The 15,852-nt window shown below is 34.7% G+C and overlaps 1 protein-coding gene across 1 annotated transcript in view; it reads right to left on the bottom strand.

The window, feature by feature from the left end:
• The window catches only part of FBN2 (fibrillin 2), a 262,671-nt gene that overhangs the window by 91,350 nt on the left and 155,469 nt on the right, over positions 1-15,852 (bottom strand). The window contains exons 15-19 of the mRNA XM_019732405.2: positions 14,454-14,576; positions 9,018-9,170; positions 6,848-6,901; positions 4,342-4,467; positions 1,727-1,852 (exon numbers count right to left, since the gene is read on the bottom strand). Coding sequence (XP_019587964.1) covers positions 1,727-1,852; positions 4,342-4,467; positions 6,848-6,901; positions 9,018-9,170; positions 14,454-14,576 — 582 coding nt within the window. The remainder of the gene's footprint in view (positions 1-1,726; positions 1,853-4,341; positions 4,468-6,847; positions 6,902-9,017; positions 9,171-14,453; positions 14,577-15,852) is intronic.

Here is a 15,852-nt window from a genome sequence, read left to right as displayed (position 1 = left end):
CAACACAGAAAATGATAAAAGACAGTGGGAAGGAAGTATAGAAAGTCGGGAATAAAGAAAAAAATTATTAATAAACTCTTGAAATCCCTTCTCCCACCCACCAAAATACTCCTGGAGGAAATATGGTTAGAGTACTTTCTTACAGAGTACGTTTCTCAGAGCAATTTTGAAAGGTGATTGGTGGGTGGGAGAAAAGGTGAAAGGGGGTGGGTGGGAGTGGGTGCTAGAAACTAAAGCCTCTGGGTGAATCCATTTGAGAAGCCGTAGCTAGTTTGAAAAGAGAGCTTTTATATCTTACAGAAGCATATCACAAACTCTCAAGTGTGACCTCCTGGTCATCTACAGAGAAGATGGACTTTCAAGTACTTTAATTGGGAATGGACTGAATGCTCTTCCTTGAGGAGCTCCTCAAAATGTGGTGGACAGAGGGGAAAGTTACCGGTACTAAGATTACAAAAACTGCTTTTCATGCTGATGTGTTTTTTTTTCTTTCTTTCTGTAGGCTAATTACTGTTTTGCAGTGGTCCCTCCAATTCAATCCAAACTTAGAATTGTACGTTGTAATTGCATTTCATTGACTTCAGCTGAATCATTTGTGTTCTGGCATCTTGTTCCAGTCCTAACTTGTTTCTGTTCACAAGAATGCTTTGATGTTAAACAATAAGATGGAGAGAGAATGTTAACATCTTTTTGCATAATATTACTCTTGCAGTTTTCTTGGCTGTGGAGTCACTAACAAATACTTTAACAGACAAGGAAAGGACTATTCAAAATAATGAAAGATGAAATCTCTTTTTTAAAAAGTTACTACTGGGAAGTAGTTATTGCATTTGATAATGTCATGGGATACTTCTGCAGGCCCACACAGTGAGACTTAAAAAGAACAATGACTGGTAGTCACATAACAGATTATTCTGAAATGCACAGCACTTTCATCCAGAAACAAAAACATAATCGAATGCACTCATTTCTTAGCTGGTATCTCACTAAAAATGAGGCCTTCCCTCGTGCTTAGGCATTTAACTCATTCACATAACTTCCACTGCAGACAAATGAGGTTGAAAGAAAAGAAGCTTTTAAATACTGGTTTTATGATCTACAAGACCAAACAGTAACTTTTAAGTTATCAAAGGAAAAGGACAATTTTCTTAAGACTATAATTTAATTAAGGCGACCATTTTCAGTCAGGTCCCAAATATTCTGGGCCATCTGCTGAGGGATTTTATCAATCATTTCATAAATAAAATGCTTAAGAGCTGAATTTGCCATCATAATTCAGGTTCCCCTAGACTAATGTGTAATAGTGGCTTTTAAAAAGGGGAAACGAAGTAAACAAAAATCTAACATTTTCTTTTGCAAGTAAAACAAACTGGCTCCTTTCGCTGTTTTTCACTTTAGTTTTAAAACTTCAAAATGTTGGTTTCACATGTCTGTTGATATTTTATCCGATTAGAACTGATGGTATTTGTAAACTGGGTTAGGCGCACGCTCTTTCTAAAACGTGTGGATTAGCTGAAAGAGACTATAAAGTTAAAAAAAATTTCAAACAATACTTTTTACTATATTGCTTCGTCAATGTATTAGGTTGGTGCAAAAGTAATTGCGGTTTAAAAGGTTGAAAATAATTGCATAAACTGCAATTACTTTTGCACCAACCTAATACTTGACATTTATGCATATCGAGGTGCTTACTTGTTCACATCTAAGGCAAGAAGACAGTTCTTACCTTCACACGTCTCCGTTTCAGTCCTGAACACATACCCAGGTGGGCAGGTGCAACTGTAACTTCCAGGTGTGTTTCGGCACAGGCCATTGTCACAGAGCAGTCTGTTTACCAAGCACTCATCAATGTCTGGAAGCACCCAGTAGAAGATAGGAGACACACATATTGAAACGTATAGCACAGTGACCGATGTTTTGTTTTTGTTTTCTTCTCCCCCCTTTCCTTGACACAGTCACTTTGTAGCCACAGCACATTCTTTGATCCCAAGCAAATATATCTGGCTTTACTCAAATGGAACATTCTTATGCTGGTGGCTAATTTTAAGATGTTTTGAAGTCCCTCAGGTATGTTGTTTGGAAAAGGCACATGACTACCTTGTTCTTCATTTACTTATTGTCCTCTACTGGTATTATATTAGATATTTTTAAAGCATCAATGAAATATATTAAAATAAACTCATTTGCCTGTATGTTTGCTTATATGTAATAAAAATAACAAAAGTGTAAAACTTTAATCTGATTAAAAATCTAATATAGAATGTGTTAAATGCCAATTAAACAAATACTAGTATTTAATCTCTTTCCATTATAGTTTACCTCAGAAACAATTAATTATTAATGGAAAATTAATGATGCATTTTATATATTCCTTTCGTAGGCTAGACTAGAACAGCCTAGAAAATATTTAAAGCTCCAGTTTAAGAAGCTCACATTGAGTTTTATCTTCATATCCACCCTCTCATTTTTTTGAGTGTAGTTAATGACAGAAAGAAATAAAAAATTGCAGCGTGGGGTGGAGATCCTTGTAAGTTATATTTTTACTCTTGCAAATAACAATTGTACCTGACCAAACATATTTATATTGTAAAAATTCGGAAAACAGAATGAGAAAAACATTTCCTATAATTTCGTCACTACCAATACTACTAATTCTTTGTTTTTTATCATTTTGTCCTTTGGAAATTATGGTTTTGCTCCAATTTTGAACCTTGACTTTTAAAAATTAGCATCATACTTTAAGTATTTCCCCCATGATTGGATGTTTTACCAAGTGGCTGTGTCATAATTATTTTACCCATTACTCCATGCTATGGGTTGAACTGTGTGCCTCAAAAAAGTTACGTTGAAGTCCTACCCCACCCAATACGCAGAATGTGACCTTATTTGGAAATAGGAGTGTCATAGAGGTAATCTAGTTAAAATGAGGTTGGTAGGGTAGGTTGCAATCCAATATGACAGGTGTCCCTATAAAAGGGAAATTTGGACATAGAGACAGACACACACACAGGGAAGATGATGTGAAGACACACAGGGCAAAGATGAACACATGACTCGATTGATACACCTACCAGCCCAGGAATGCCAAGGATTTCTGGCAAACACCAGAAGCTAGAAGAGGAAAGGGATTCTCCTTTGGCACCATCAGAGGGAATGGCTCTGTGGACACCTTGAATTTGGACTTTCAGCTTCCCAAATTATGAGACAATAAATTTCTGTTGTTTTAAGCAACCCAGTTTTTGGTACTTTACAGCAGCCCTAACAAACTGAAACCGGAATTTTGCTTCGTTTTTATTTTTAAAATCTAGTTTTAATTTTTATCAGAATTACGCATATACCTTATTTAAAGAGGTAAGCAGTGCCATGAACTGTGTTCAATGTGTGAATGCCGACCAAATCTCCTCCTATTCAACAGAGTACCCATGTACTCCACTGTACTTGGAAGCTATGCTGGAAGCAACTTTGTTTTTGGTGAATAAAAGCTAGATGGTTTGCATATTTTGTAAATGTTCAGTAATCTTTGGCGGGTGTTCTTCTCTTAGGTATCAAAATCTATTATAAATACATGATATGTAACATAGTTTTATATATCCATCTGTATGTATTTTTTCAAGTCAAGATCAATGAACATATTTATTAATAAAAACCAGTACCATAAATGCTGAAAAATGTATTTCTTCTTAGTCATAATAAAAACTTGAATGTGATGTCAATGTAAAAATTACAGTGTTAAGATGTAAAAATTATTACATATAATGACGGATCAAATAACATTTGTTTTATAAAAGTGGACTCAAGTACTCTATGGGAAAATCTAGAGTCTTCACAAATTCTTCAATATATGAGCTACACATTTGAACGTTTTCAGGCATTCGCTTATAATTTACCCACCTCAGTTATCATGTTTAGATATGTCGTAACAATTAGTTGTTTCTTTCTAAGTCAGAGTTTTGTCAACCTTTATTTTCTTTAACTTTCAATACTTTATTTTCTTAACTTACTATTATCCATATTGCCCTGTTAAGGAAGTCCATTCCTTAGTAAAAAATTATAGAATTAAGATATATGCAGAACAATAACAGGCCAATAATTTAGTATGTGCCCATTCATTTGAGAAAAGAAAAAATTTAAATATTAAGTTGTGCCACCAAGAAGTTTGTTTCTGTGTAACAGAAAAAGAATTTGCCTGATTCCAAATATTTTTTTATTTTTGTGTACTAAGAAGGAAACGAGACACTGTAAGGTCTCTAGTTTTAGTCTTATTTGTATTTTGATTTCTCCTATAATCCATGAGATTATACTATATGAAAGGCTTCTAATTGAACATAACAAATAACTTACCAATACAGTTTCTTCCAGAGGCATCTGGTTCATAGCCACTGTTGCAATTACAACGGTAACTACCACGTAAGTTTTCACAAATTCCATTGGCACATATATCAGGATCCAAAGCACACTCATTGATATCTGCATCAAATGTCAAAAGTTTAATGCTCACAGACATTTTATGGTTTGTTGATATATAATAAAGATAACTCAACATATGAAGTGTTTAACTCTGCTAATCTGCAATTTGTCTACCTTTCAGAAAGGGAAAGGGAATAAAAATAAGGAGTAAGAATAAAACAGAGATACAGGACACTTCCCTGTTAAATCAAAAGAAAAACGAAGGGAACTGGCCGAAATTCAAAAAATTAAACCATGTAATGTGCCTGTGTTTATGATAAAATGAATAAAAGAATTTATAGGCTGTTGGCTCAAAATCCAAAGGAAAACTCATCTTGATAGGTATTATAACCATCTAATTAAAAGACAAAGATTTACTAGGGTGGTCTGTATAATTTTATGGTCCCCGAAGGCATGGAATATTTCTATTTTATTATCATATTTTTATAGTCAACTAAGTAATATGATACTTAATAAATGTTTCTCTGCTGATAAGTTGAAATTATTGGAGAGGACAGTTCAAACGTGGATGCTTTGAGAACACGATGTGTTCACAATAAGCCATAAACATGACTACTCTCTGTCACCCATGTGCAGTGGGACTTGAGGAACGATGTGGCTGTTTGAGCAACCAAGCACTTTTAACAAGTGGCTGGCTCTGCTGGGGAGCCCATATTAAAATGTAATAAAATATAGAATAGGCATAAAATCAAATTTTGGCCACTGTGCTCAAATTTTGATGCTAAGTATTATTTTCTAGCATTCGGAAGACTTCAAATACTCCAGAGATGTCAGCCTTTTAGTTTTATTTCTGGGAGAAACATCTTGTAAAAGTTCTCTTCTTTACTCTGGTTTCAACATTCATTGCAACGATGCAACATTACTGTCACCTAATCTTAATTTGTCTAACGTCTTCTCAAACACGGAAGTAGAACATATATGTAAAGTGAAGATTAACAGCACCCTACAGTTTTATTTAAAAAATAAAACAAATGAAACTGCCACAACATGGATGGACCTAGAGGATATTACGCTAAGTGAAATAAGTTAGACTGAGAAAGACAAATACCATATGATCTCACTTATACGTGAAATCTAAAGAACAAAGTAAACGAACAAACAAAACAGAAACAGACACATAGGTACAGAGAACAAACTGATGGTTACTAGACGTGAAGGGTTTTGGGGGGCTGGGTGAGAAAGGTGAAGGGATTAAGAAGTACAAAATGATAGTTACAGGAGAGTCACGGGAATGTGTTGAATAGTATGGGGGAAAGAAATAGTCAATAGTATTGTAAAAACTATGTATAGTGTCAGATGGGTAGTACACTTATCGGGGGCATCACTTCATAAATTATATAAATGTCTAACCACTCCACTGTACACCTGAAACTAATATAAAATAATACTGAATGTCAACAATAATTCAAAAAAAAGTAACCGGGATGTGTAGTGCAGCATGGGGAATATAGTCAATAATGTTCTAATAACTGTGTACAGTGTCGGGTGGGTAGTAGACTTGTTGGGGTTATCACTTTGTGAGTTATGTAAGTTTATGCAAGTGTCTGTCCACTACTAGGTTGTTCTGTACACCTGAAACTAATAAAAAATAAAGAATGTGAGACCAAATCACCAGAAAGACAAACAGTCATATATGCAGATATTCAATAATGTAGAACAGTCAGTGAATGTATGTTATATATTGCTGTGTAACAAATTACTCCAAAACTTACTTAAAAAAAATAAAAATAGAAAGGAAAACAACAAAAAATAAAAAAACAAATGAAACTATATGTATACTAACACATAAAATAACTTTAAATTTATAAATACATATGTACTTAACATTCAAGATTCCATGTTAGAATTTTATTAATCGTATTGCTAAATTTAAAGTAAGAAAACTTTAATAAATTTCATTTCTTTAGTTGGATAAAGACATTTTAGTATTCTTAGGCATAAGTAGTCCTAACAATTTATTTTTAGGGTAGTATATACCAAACTTGATCCATATCAAATATCTCTTAAAGATTTTTGTTTTAACCATCTCAGCACCATTAATTTTTTTTCTTTTAATTCACTCACTTTTTTTTTAACCTAAATACTAACTCTAGCCTCTTCATAAGTAATGGTACCCATAAAATCATCAGTATAGTTTGTTACTGATATTTTTAACAATGCGTATTTAGCCAATACATATTTTCCACTACGAAAAAAAAGGTGAATCTACATGCCACTTCATAATCATCAAGTTTATAACCATTGTTCTAAGAGATAACGTACCTTATTATTTTATACTGCTATGTTTTTATAGTATTAAATATAATCATGTCCATAATGCAGAATCATAAAGCTATATAATTACATAAGTATTATAAGATGGAGAATAGAATGGAGTTACCTCTTCCATCCACTGTGATTCCTACTCCACTACTACACAGACCATGGAATTCCGCTACATGATAAAAATGAATAGAGAAATCAGAAACTTGAAACTATATCTGTTTTATACAACAAGTCACATACCTCCAAAGCTATCATTAGGAAGAATCACATGCATTAAATTTTAAAAATAAAATAAAAAAAAGACCATTTTCTAGCGCATAATTATTATAAGAATTCCAAAAATAATCCTCCTCTCTCTAAATGTGCTGGGTTACCCTTCTATCAGCAGTGGAAGAGAGTATCCATTTTTATATACCCCACCTAATACTAAGAAAAATCAATCATCTATACTTTACCAATCTAATAAACAAAAATGACATCTTAGTTTAATGTTCTTTTAATTTTAGAAAGATTAGGCATCTTTTTACCATCTGGTAATTTACCATTTGCATTTCTACTTTGTAAAATCTTGTTTGCATACATTGCACTTTTTCTGAGGATTTCACCTTGCCTTATGATTAATGTAAATTCTTTATAAATTAAGAAAACAAGTTTTCCAATTTATATGTGTGTTTTAGTCTGCTTTGAAAGTACTTTACCATTATAAAATAACCAAAATTTAATATATTCTATAATAAAATTATTCTTGTAAGGTTTCATGTTGGGAGCTAACTTCACATTTTTACTGATATTTATCAACAATATTCAATACTTAGTTCAATTTTTTTCTCACTGATGTAAAATCTGCGTTTATCGAATCCCACATTCCTATTTATTTCTAGATGAACCTGCCTCGTTTTGCTAAGGTTTGAACAATCCATTTAGAATTTTCAATTGAATGACAAGCTATTTCCTGTGCTGGAATGCTTTTCTTCCACTTTCCACGTAGGAAGTTCTCATTTTTTTCAAGACTATTTCTATTCCCATCTGTTTCTAGATTAATTTATTTAGTTCACTGACCCTTTAAATCTAGTCTTGTTATCAATTTTTGTACTTCTTTCATAATACACATAATTCAACTTAATATATTTCAGGGCAAGGTTTCCTTCATTAACTCTTCTCTTTTAAAAACATCATGCTCAGTTATTGAGCATGGACGAATTCTCATCATTTTGCTAAGGTTTGAACAATCCATTTAGGATGTTAAATGGAATGGCAAGCCATTTATTTTGCCGGAATACTTTTCTTCCATCTTCCATGTGCGAAGTTCTTATTTTTTCAAGACCAAACTACACATGCCCTCCTCTGTGAAGTCTTTCCCAGCTTCCCTAGGCAACCAACTGTTCCTTCCTTTATGCTCTCCCATATGTCCTTCTCTTTATGTCCCTTTAAAGGGGCTAATAATACTAAATTGTAATGTTCATCCACCTATATTCTCAATTTTAATGAAAAAGAGATTGTGTTTATTTTTTAACCCATATTGTACTTACATATACTCAATACAGTTTTGTATATTCAATACAGATTTAGTAAAAGTATGAATAAACAGGAACAATCTTATCAACCTAAGAATCTGGAATTACTGGTAGACTGTGGCCTAAAATCATTCTGTGTTGAGATAAAAATAAATAAAATCAGGTTCTTATGAATTTATTACAATCTTGAGAGCAGTAAGCAAATTTTAGGCCATTTGTCTTTACAACGACATCATAGATCAAGGACACTGAGACTAATGTATTCATGTAAAAAAATCTGTTTCAACAATTATAACTGGAATAGCAAATATACCGAAGGTGCCAAAACCAAAAAAATGTATACAAGTGGACACCTTGGTCAACATTGCTCAAGCAGTAGTTTGCTGTAATCAGAAGGGTCTGGACGCTGATGGTAACCACTTTGAGCACCTCTTGTAATTGCAGAAGTCAAACATGACTTGTATTCATCTTTTGTTATCAGTATATATTATTACAATTTTAATACAGTTTTTCCTTCTTAAAATGTGTATACAATTTTTTGGCACCCTCTGTATTTTTCTATCCATCATGTGTTCTCTTTGTCTAGAGACCATAGGCAAATACAAGCCAAATCTCATTCTATGTCTCACATACCAACACAGGTTTGGATTTATTTTCATCAATTAAAAATAATGACCAAACAGTTCAGAGCCGATGTACTCTCTGGCCAAATATCTAATGTTATATTTCTAGATTCTTTCTCTGGGTGTGAAACTGGCCAATGTTGAGTACCTGAATTTTTAGCAGGGCATGGCTGGCAGGGCTCTCCAAAACCATAGTCTGGATTGGCACAGCAGCATTCGGACTTGGTCACTGCACCCGGGAAGGGACGGACACACACTCCCTTCTTGATTCCACCATAGCATGTACTGCGCATGTGAGTATCTAAAGGACACAGACGAACAAGGACTTGAGGTAGTAACAGAAACAAAGAGATTTCAAAACTTTTTGAAGGCTTCTTTTAACCTAAGATTGGAAGCATCTAGGGGGCATCTGCCACTTTTCTTTTTCTTTGTATCTTTCACATCTCATAGTGTTAGGAAATCAACAAATATTTGTTGAGTGAAGGAAAGAATGAATCCATATCAACAACTCTTTTTTTTTTTTTCCCCTCCAAGCAGTTTTACGTGTTACACAAGCCTCTACTTTCCCACTTACTCACATGCCTTTCACTGAACCAGGTAACCAGGTGTATTTCCACAGTAATAAACACCACTTTGAACTCTAATCAATGGCTAGCCTCTACTCAAAATGACACTTATTATTATTTCTATTTTAGAAGTTCCCAGGAACAATGAAGTGCAGTGAAGTTAAACTACCTGAGATGACACAAAAATCCTTTTCAACCCCTATTTACTGTTCTGACTATATTTTCATCTCAGACCCTCAATAAATCTAGTTTTGAAAAATAGTAAGTACCACTATGTGCCCTTGGCATTGTGCTACTTGTTTCACAGACATCATCTTAAGGAACATTCAGGTCAACAACTTCGTAGGGCAGTGGTCATTATCCACACGTTACAGGTGAGGAAGGTCAAGTACATAAGTAGTTCCAAGCCCTAGATAATCTACTGCCTGAGCTGGGACTCAGGGTCAGACTTGTGTCACCTCCGAAGCCCTTCCTCTTCCTACTATGTTATGCTACATCTCAAAAAATATCCCGCTCAGTTTTCTCACTCTAAATTCTCATAAAATATGCTACAACTTTATGAGACAATAAAGAATGAACTAAGTATAAAAAAAAAAACTCAGATCATCATAAAGGCCAGAGAAGCAGCACAGCTTTTAAGCAGTCTACTGACATGGAAATTCCAGCAAATAGCTAACCCTTATTATAAATATCCATAATTATTCACAACATGTTAGAAATAATTTTATCTGCTTGTTATGCAAAGTGAGTCATCCAATGACTTCTTAGGATCTGGTAGTGTTTCTCATAAAAACAATGAGACTTATGGCTGCATTAAAACAATGAGATGTGTGAATGCTCAAATGAAAGAGGGTAATGGATTTATTATCACCCCAACCACGTGGAGCGGATGTGTTGGCCCTTTCTACTTCTGCTATGGCTGAACTTGACAGTCAGTTCTGACGTACACGTAAGTGTAAGACTCGATGCTAATCTAGGCAAATCCGTGCAAACACAACACGGTTCACAATTTCCAATACGAGTTTTGTGAGTTCTTCCAGCGTCACCAATTAGGTCAGAAAGCATCATAGAATGGTCAAAGTTACTTCTGTATTCATGGTAAGAACATACGCCACACACAATTTTTAGGAGCAAGTCGATAAAAAGCCTATTTACTTGAAGAGTGAGACAGATTACACAGTGGTTTGTGTTACTGGTTAACAACACCAGAAAGACCATGAAAAAGAAAGGAGTGTACCTTGTATGTGGGTTTTAGGGACATGAATTGTCCTGGGCTCTGATCCCTGCAGGATGACCTTACTTAAATTATTTAACATTTTCCTCATCCATCAAATAAGAGTAGGGTTTATATAATAAATGCAAATGTGTTTGTTAAGCATTAAGCAGAGTGCCTAGGACACAAAGTAAATACTCAAAAAATGGTGGCAACCTCATTTCTCTCTTCTTTCTTTAATGAAGACAGTCGACCTTTTCCTGTTCAAAGATCCCAGACTGGAACCCTAGTTCTTATTATACTCTTCAAATATAACTAAGCTGCTGTTCACAGGTGGGCAGGGTAAGAGGTGCCAACGGCAGCAGCACACTCAGAACATGCCCATGTGGATGCTTTGGCAGGGGATTGGACCTAAATGCCAAGCTGTATCTTTTCCGTATGTTATCAAGTTTCCCCATGCCTTTCCTTTCTCAAAAATTGGAATTTTTAAAGGATTCTCAGGTAATTATCAGTCTATACACCATTGGTAAAGTATGTATGGACACAAATGCTCATTTTATTTTCTTCTTCTTTTTTTGCTATCAACTGTATTGCTTAAAGCAGCAACTCTAAGACTAGGCCCTAGATGTTATACTGCTATTTGAATTTAATAAAACAATAATCATTTTGGGCATTTGCTATGTGCCTGACATTATTCAAAACTTTACACAGTTCAATCTCATATTAACTTGTTTAATCCTCAAAACAAATAATGAGAAAAAGAGGCACAGGGAGGTAAGGTATCTTGCCCAAGGCCAACAGCTAGTAAGTAGCAGTACTAGAATTAAAAAAAAGAAAATTAACCTTTGAACTGACAGAAATGTCAAAGAGTGTTCATAAAGATGCTGGCACATTCTTAAGATAATGTAAAAAAAATTTTTTGCTGAAATCCCATGGTGCTAAATATCAAATAAAAAGGTGAATTTGGAGACTCCATCCTGAAGGGGGTAGATATGGAAAATTAGTTACCTGGTCCTTAAACCCCTCCCAAAATCGAGTATATACCGGTAAATAGTTTAAGATAGTGTCCACTAAGAGAGGGTTTTTTGAAAAGGAATTTTTTTTTTTTTTTTTTTTTGGCAAGAGCTATGTTATGACTTGGAGGTGCTTCCGTCCTCACCTCCAAAGTCTTTGAAGAGCTCTGTAGCCACCTCTGCCTGGGATACTCCACAGGCAAAATAGTATCCTACTGTAGGAGCAAAGCTGGGAGGTGAGATCGACCTCTATTCCCATGGTAAACGGGGCAGAGGATGGGCATGTCCTATGCACTGGACACGGGCCACATCCTGAGGGTCCTAAAATGACCATGTGGAGGATGATGAGATGCCGGCGGCAGCTGGTCTGTCCGAAGTGGACTGCTAAAAGACCAAAGATTGGGTGAGGAGCGGCCTCCAGGAGACATCTGCAGAGTCTGCATTTCAGGAAGGGCAGCTGAATGTCTCTGAAGTCCCAGGAGCCGCCCATAAGGAAGAAGCTGGCCCTGAGCACCTACAACACCCAGAAATCTGGACGCCATTCTAGGACAATATCAGTGCTTCTGCCTTCTCCCTTCTCCTCCTGCGTCTGACCCCGGTGGAGTCAGAAAACTTGCTCATGAAGGTCTGAGCTCGGGAGGGAAGTTGTAACTTCACATCAAGTTCAGAATATTAATTATTATATGGTAACGGACATTCTGATTTCTAAATCAGATTATTTTCATTATATAAAGTAGTCATAATTTTTTTGTTACCTAAAAATAGTGAAGTTATAGGGTGGCCTGCATTTTCTTCCTTACTTTTATTGGATAAACCGCTGCTCCTATTGAATAAATGTAAAAGTAAATTTTAAAAGGATGGGAGAGACCAAAATAGAATTGCCTTTTGTTTATATCCTGCCTGTGAGTCATGCTTCTTCAACATACTAGCCAAAATAATAGCTCAATTTTCTGAAAATAAAAACCCACATCTCAGTATCTAGGGAAACAAAAATGAATCAACAAGAAAGAAATCTAAAATTAAACTGCTAATCCCAATAATAATTCATCCTAGTGATTCATTTCTAACTTCAACAATCAGTGGATCTCAAAAGCATCACCAGAGGCGCAAGGCATGAAGAAATCACATCTGGCATGACAACAGTAATATGTAATTTTATGCACAGAACAAACGATGTTTTATTAAAAAGTTTAAGTGACCACAATTGTGAATACCTAGAGAGGACTTTCCAACAATTTCTGATGCCTTTTCTGTATATGAACAAGAGAATGAATTTTTGTGTTTCAATACTGAATTCCTAACAACTATCCATATGTTGGCTGCTTAGAATAAAAACAATTGCTTCCTCCCAAACTGCTTTTGTACTCATTGCTGATTTCAACAGAAATATTTAAGTAAAGGAAAAAAGCAAATCAATGTATTGAAGCAACTGAAAATATTTTTGTTCTCTAAGCAGGAGGGAAGTTACGTTCTTCTACTTGTTGTATTTGAAATATTTCCGAACCAAGGGCTGACAATCTTGTAAGCTGAAATAAATCCTAGATTGGAGAGAGTGGATGAACTTAAGTGGACAGATTATTTCCATCTGCTGTGCTTCTTTTTTTCCCCCTTCACGATCCAAATGTTTTGATTCCCATAGGTAAGAGTAAAGTATTATCAGCTATATCTAAGAAAGAATTTTGTTTCTCTCAAATGTACTTTAAAACCAATGAGTATGCCTGCCTGCCTTTTAGTGAATAACCTGAAAAATAGAGTACACAATGGCTAATGCACCCTAGAGGTCTCGTGAAAACGCTTTGGGGAAAAAAAAAATGGCATTAAATGTATTTTTAAAACTAACTCACTCTGCTATTGTTATCGTTAGCACATATTAGTTGGGTTTAGAAATGCCAATGACATTTTTGTTTTGCTTGCTTCTTTAAAGCTGATGACGATTAACTCTGGTGGATTTTCATGGAATCCATCTGACAAAAGTATACAAAAAATTTTTGAAGGGCTTAGAATAAAATAAAATTCTCTCTCATACTCTTCCCTTGTCTCTCTACTTAGTTGCATGGTGATGAAGAATAACTACATAAACACATCTGTAGCTTTTAATGGTAAGTCCAAGTTCTATGGTATGCTATTTACATTTTAAATTTTGTTTGGGTAAAAACAAGAGTTTACTTAAATATAACTATAATCCCGTTTCTTGTATTATTTGTTATTAATTACAAAATCTAAATCTACTATATTTAGAACCTCAGTTATCTAACATTATCAAGGATGCTGGATTACGGACATTGTTTTTTTCTTTAGCATTTTTCACTTGCCTTTCCTCAGAGCCTTCTGAAGGGAGCTGGCTGGGCTCTCTCTCCATTTTTCTTAAAACTGCTTTATTGAAATAGGATTCATGTACCATAAAATTGAAAAGTGTACAATTCAATACTGTTTGGCATATTCACAGATATGTACAACCATCACTACAGCTGATTTTAGAACATTTCATCACCTCAAAATACTCTTTAGCTATCACCCTTTTTGCCTGCCACCCCCGCCCTCTCTGCTCTAAGCAACCACTCATTTCCTTTGTCTCTATAGATTTGGCTATTATGGATGTTTCTTATGAATGGAATCATATACAGTGTGGTCTTTTGTAACTGGTTTATTTCACTTCATATAATGTTTTCAAGGTTCATCCTTATTTTCCCATGTATCAGTACTTTATTCATTTTTATGGCTGAATAGATCCATTTCTGCCCGCTTTTCAGGATCATGTGGACACTGGGGCCAGTATAGAATGTTGCACTTACCGACACACACACGTCCATCCACGCCCACAGCCAGGCCTGGGGGACAGTCACAGCGGAAAGACCCTTCATTGTTGATACAATGCCCGTTCATGCAGATTCCTGGGGTCTGGCACTCGTCAACATCTGCCGAGAGGGGAATACAAGCCAGGTCATAACTGGGTAAATTTATTTTTACTCGTTGCCACTACTCTAGACTTTCAACTTTTCGTCTTTAATTTTATAATTTATAGAAGAACACATAGATGCAATAACAAATACTATACTTAAATGCAACTCTTTGAAACACATTTTCAGAAAGACTAAGTGAAAGTTGCCTCACTTTATCCATTGGGTAAAAAAGAGCCTTACATACTCATTCTTCACTATTTATTTGGCAACCCTGTTTAATATTAAGAGATTAAATATCAAATTAGTAAAGTGAAACAAATTCTTAAAAGTGAGGTGAACTTTTGTAATTACCTATTATTTACACACACACAATTCTAATCACGATGGATGTTGTTTTGGTGTTAATTTGATCAGTTCATAATAACAAAATAGTTTGGGGTATCTCTTCTAATTTTCAATCTGCTTCAATTTATCAAAGGTAACCCAACATTAAATGACTCCCCCAAATGATGAAACAGCCTTCAAAACACAGGGCTGCCAAATCATAAACATTTCAGGACTTAGGATCGTAACATATGTAATAAAAAAATTGATAAAAAATAATTTCAACAAAGCAGAAACTGGTGAGCTGTAGGTGATCTTTTTATGTGTATTTTAGTTTCTTAAAAAATGCTGAAGTAAGTTACATGTTGTAATGTAATGCTAAACACTGGAACATAACATTAATCTCACATCCTGTATGACATTCAAGTCAGCTAACCTTGAGATGACATCCCAGTCATGAGTTCAATCAGCAAAGCTACAATAGCTCTATTTAATCCTGTACTCCCCTTTCTTCAATAGTCAAGAGACTATTCTGAATTTTTCATTCAGAAACATGAGAATCAGCATTGATTTTTTCTTTCTAACGTCCCTGGAATTTCACTGAAATTATAGGGATTAGTTATGAGTCTTATTTGGTATCCAGATAAATTTGTGCAATTGAAGGCAGAAAGCATACATGGAGTTAATTTTGTCTAAAAGGGAAAAACTGAAAAAAAAAACAAAAAAACGTGTTTTTAACTAGGACCTGCAAAATTTGTTCCATCCTACTAAATTCCAGTTGTGAGTATACACATAAAATAGATTTATTTATTTCCAAGAGGCATGTCTTTTACTTACTAAAGTTATCACTAGAGCTTGGTCTTCAAAATGGCTTTATGAACAAAACAACTGATAGGAGTATTTAAATTATTTCTTCACTAAATCAATGGAAGATTTTTAGATAATGATCTGCAGATTAGCTTTATGG

Source organism: Rhinolophus sinicus, linkage group LG03 (genome assembly GCF_036562045.2).
Source record: "Rhinolophus sinicus isolate RSC01 linkage group LG03, ASM3656204v1, whole genome shotgun sequence".
NCBI classification, from domain to species: domain Eukaryota; kingdom Metazoa; phylum Chordata; class Mammalia; order Chiroptera; family Rhinolophidae; genus Rhinolophus; species Rhinolophus sinicus.
The sequence above is the reverse complement of the archived record's forward strand: the minus strand, read 5'-3'. Positions and strand labels throughout refer to the sequence as shown.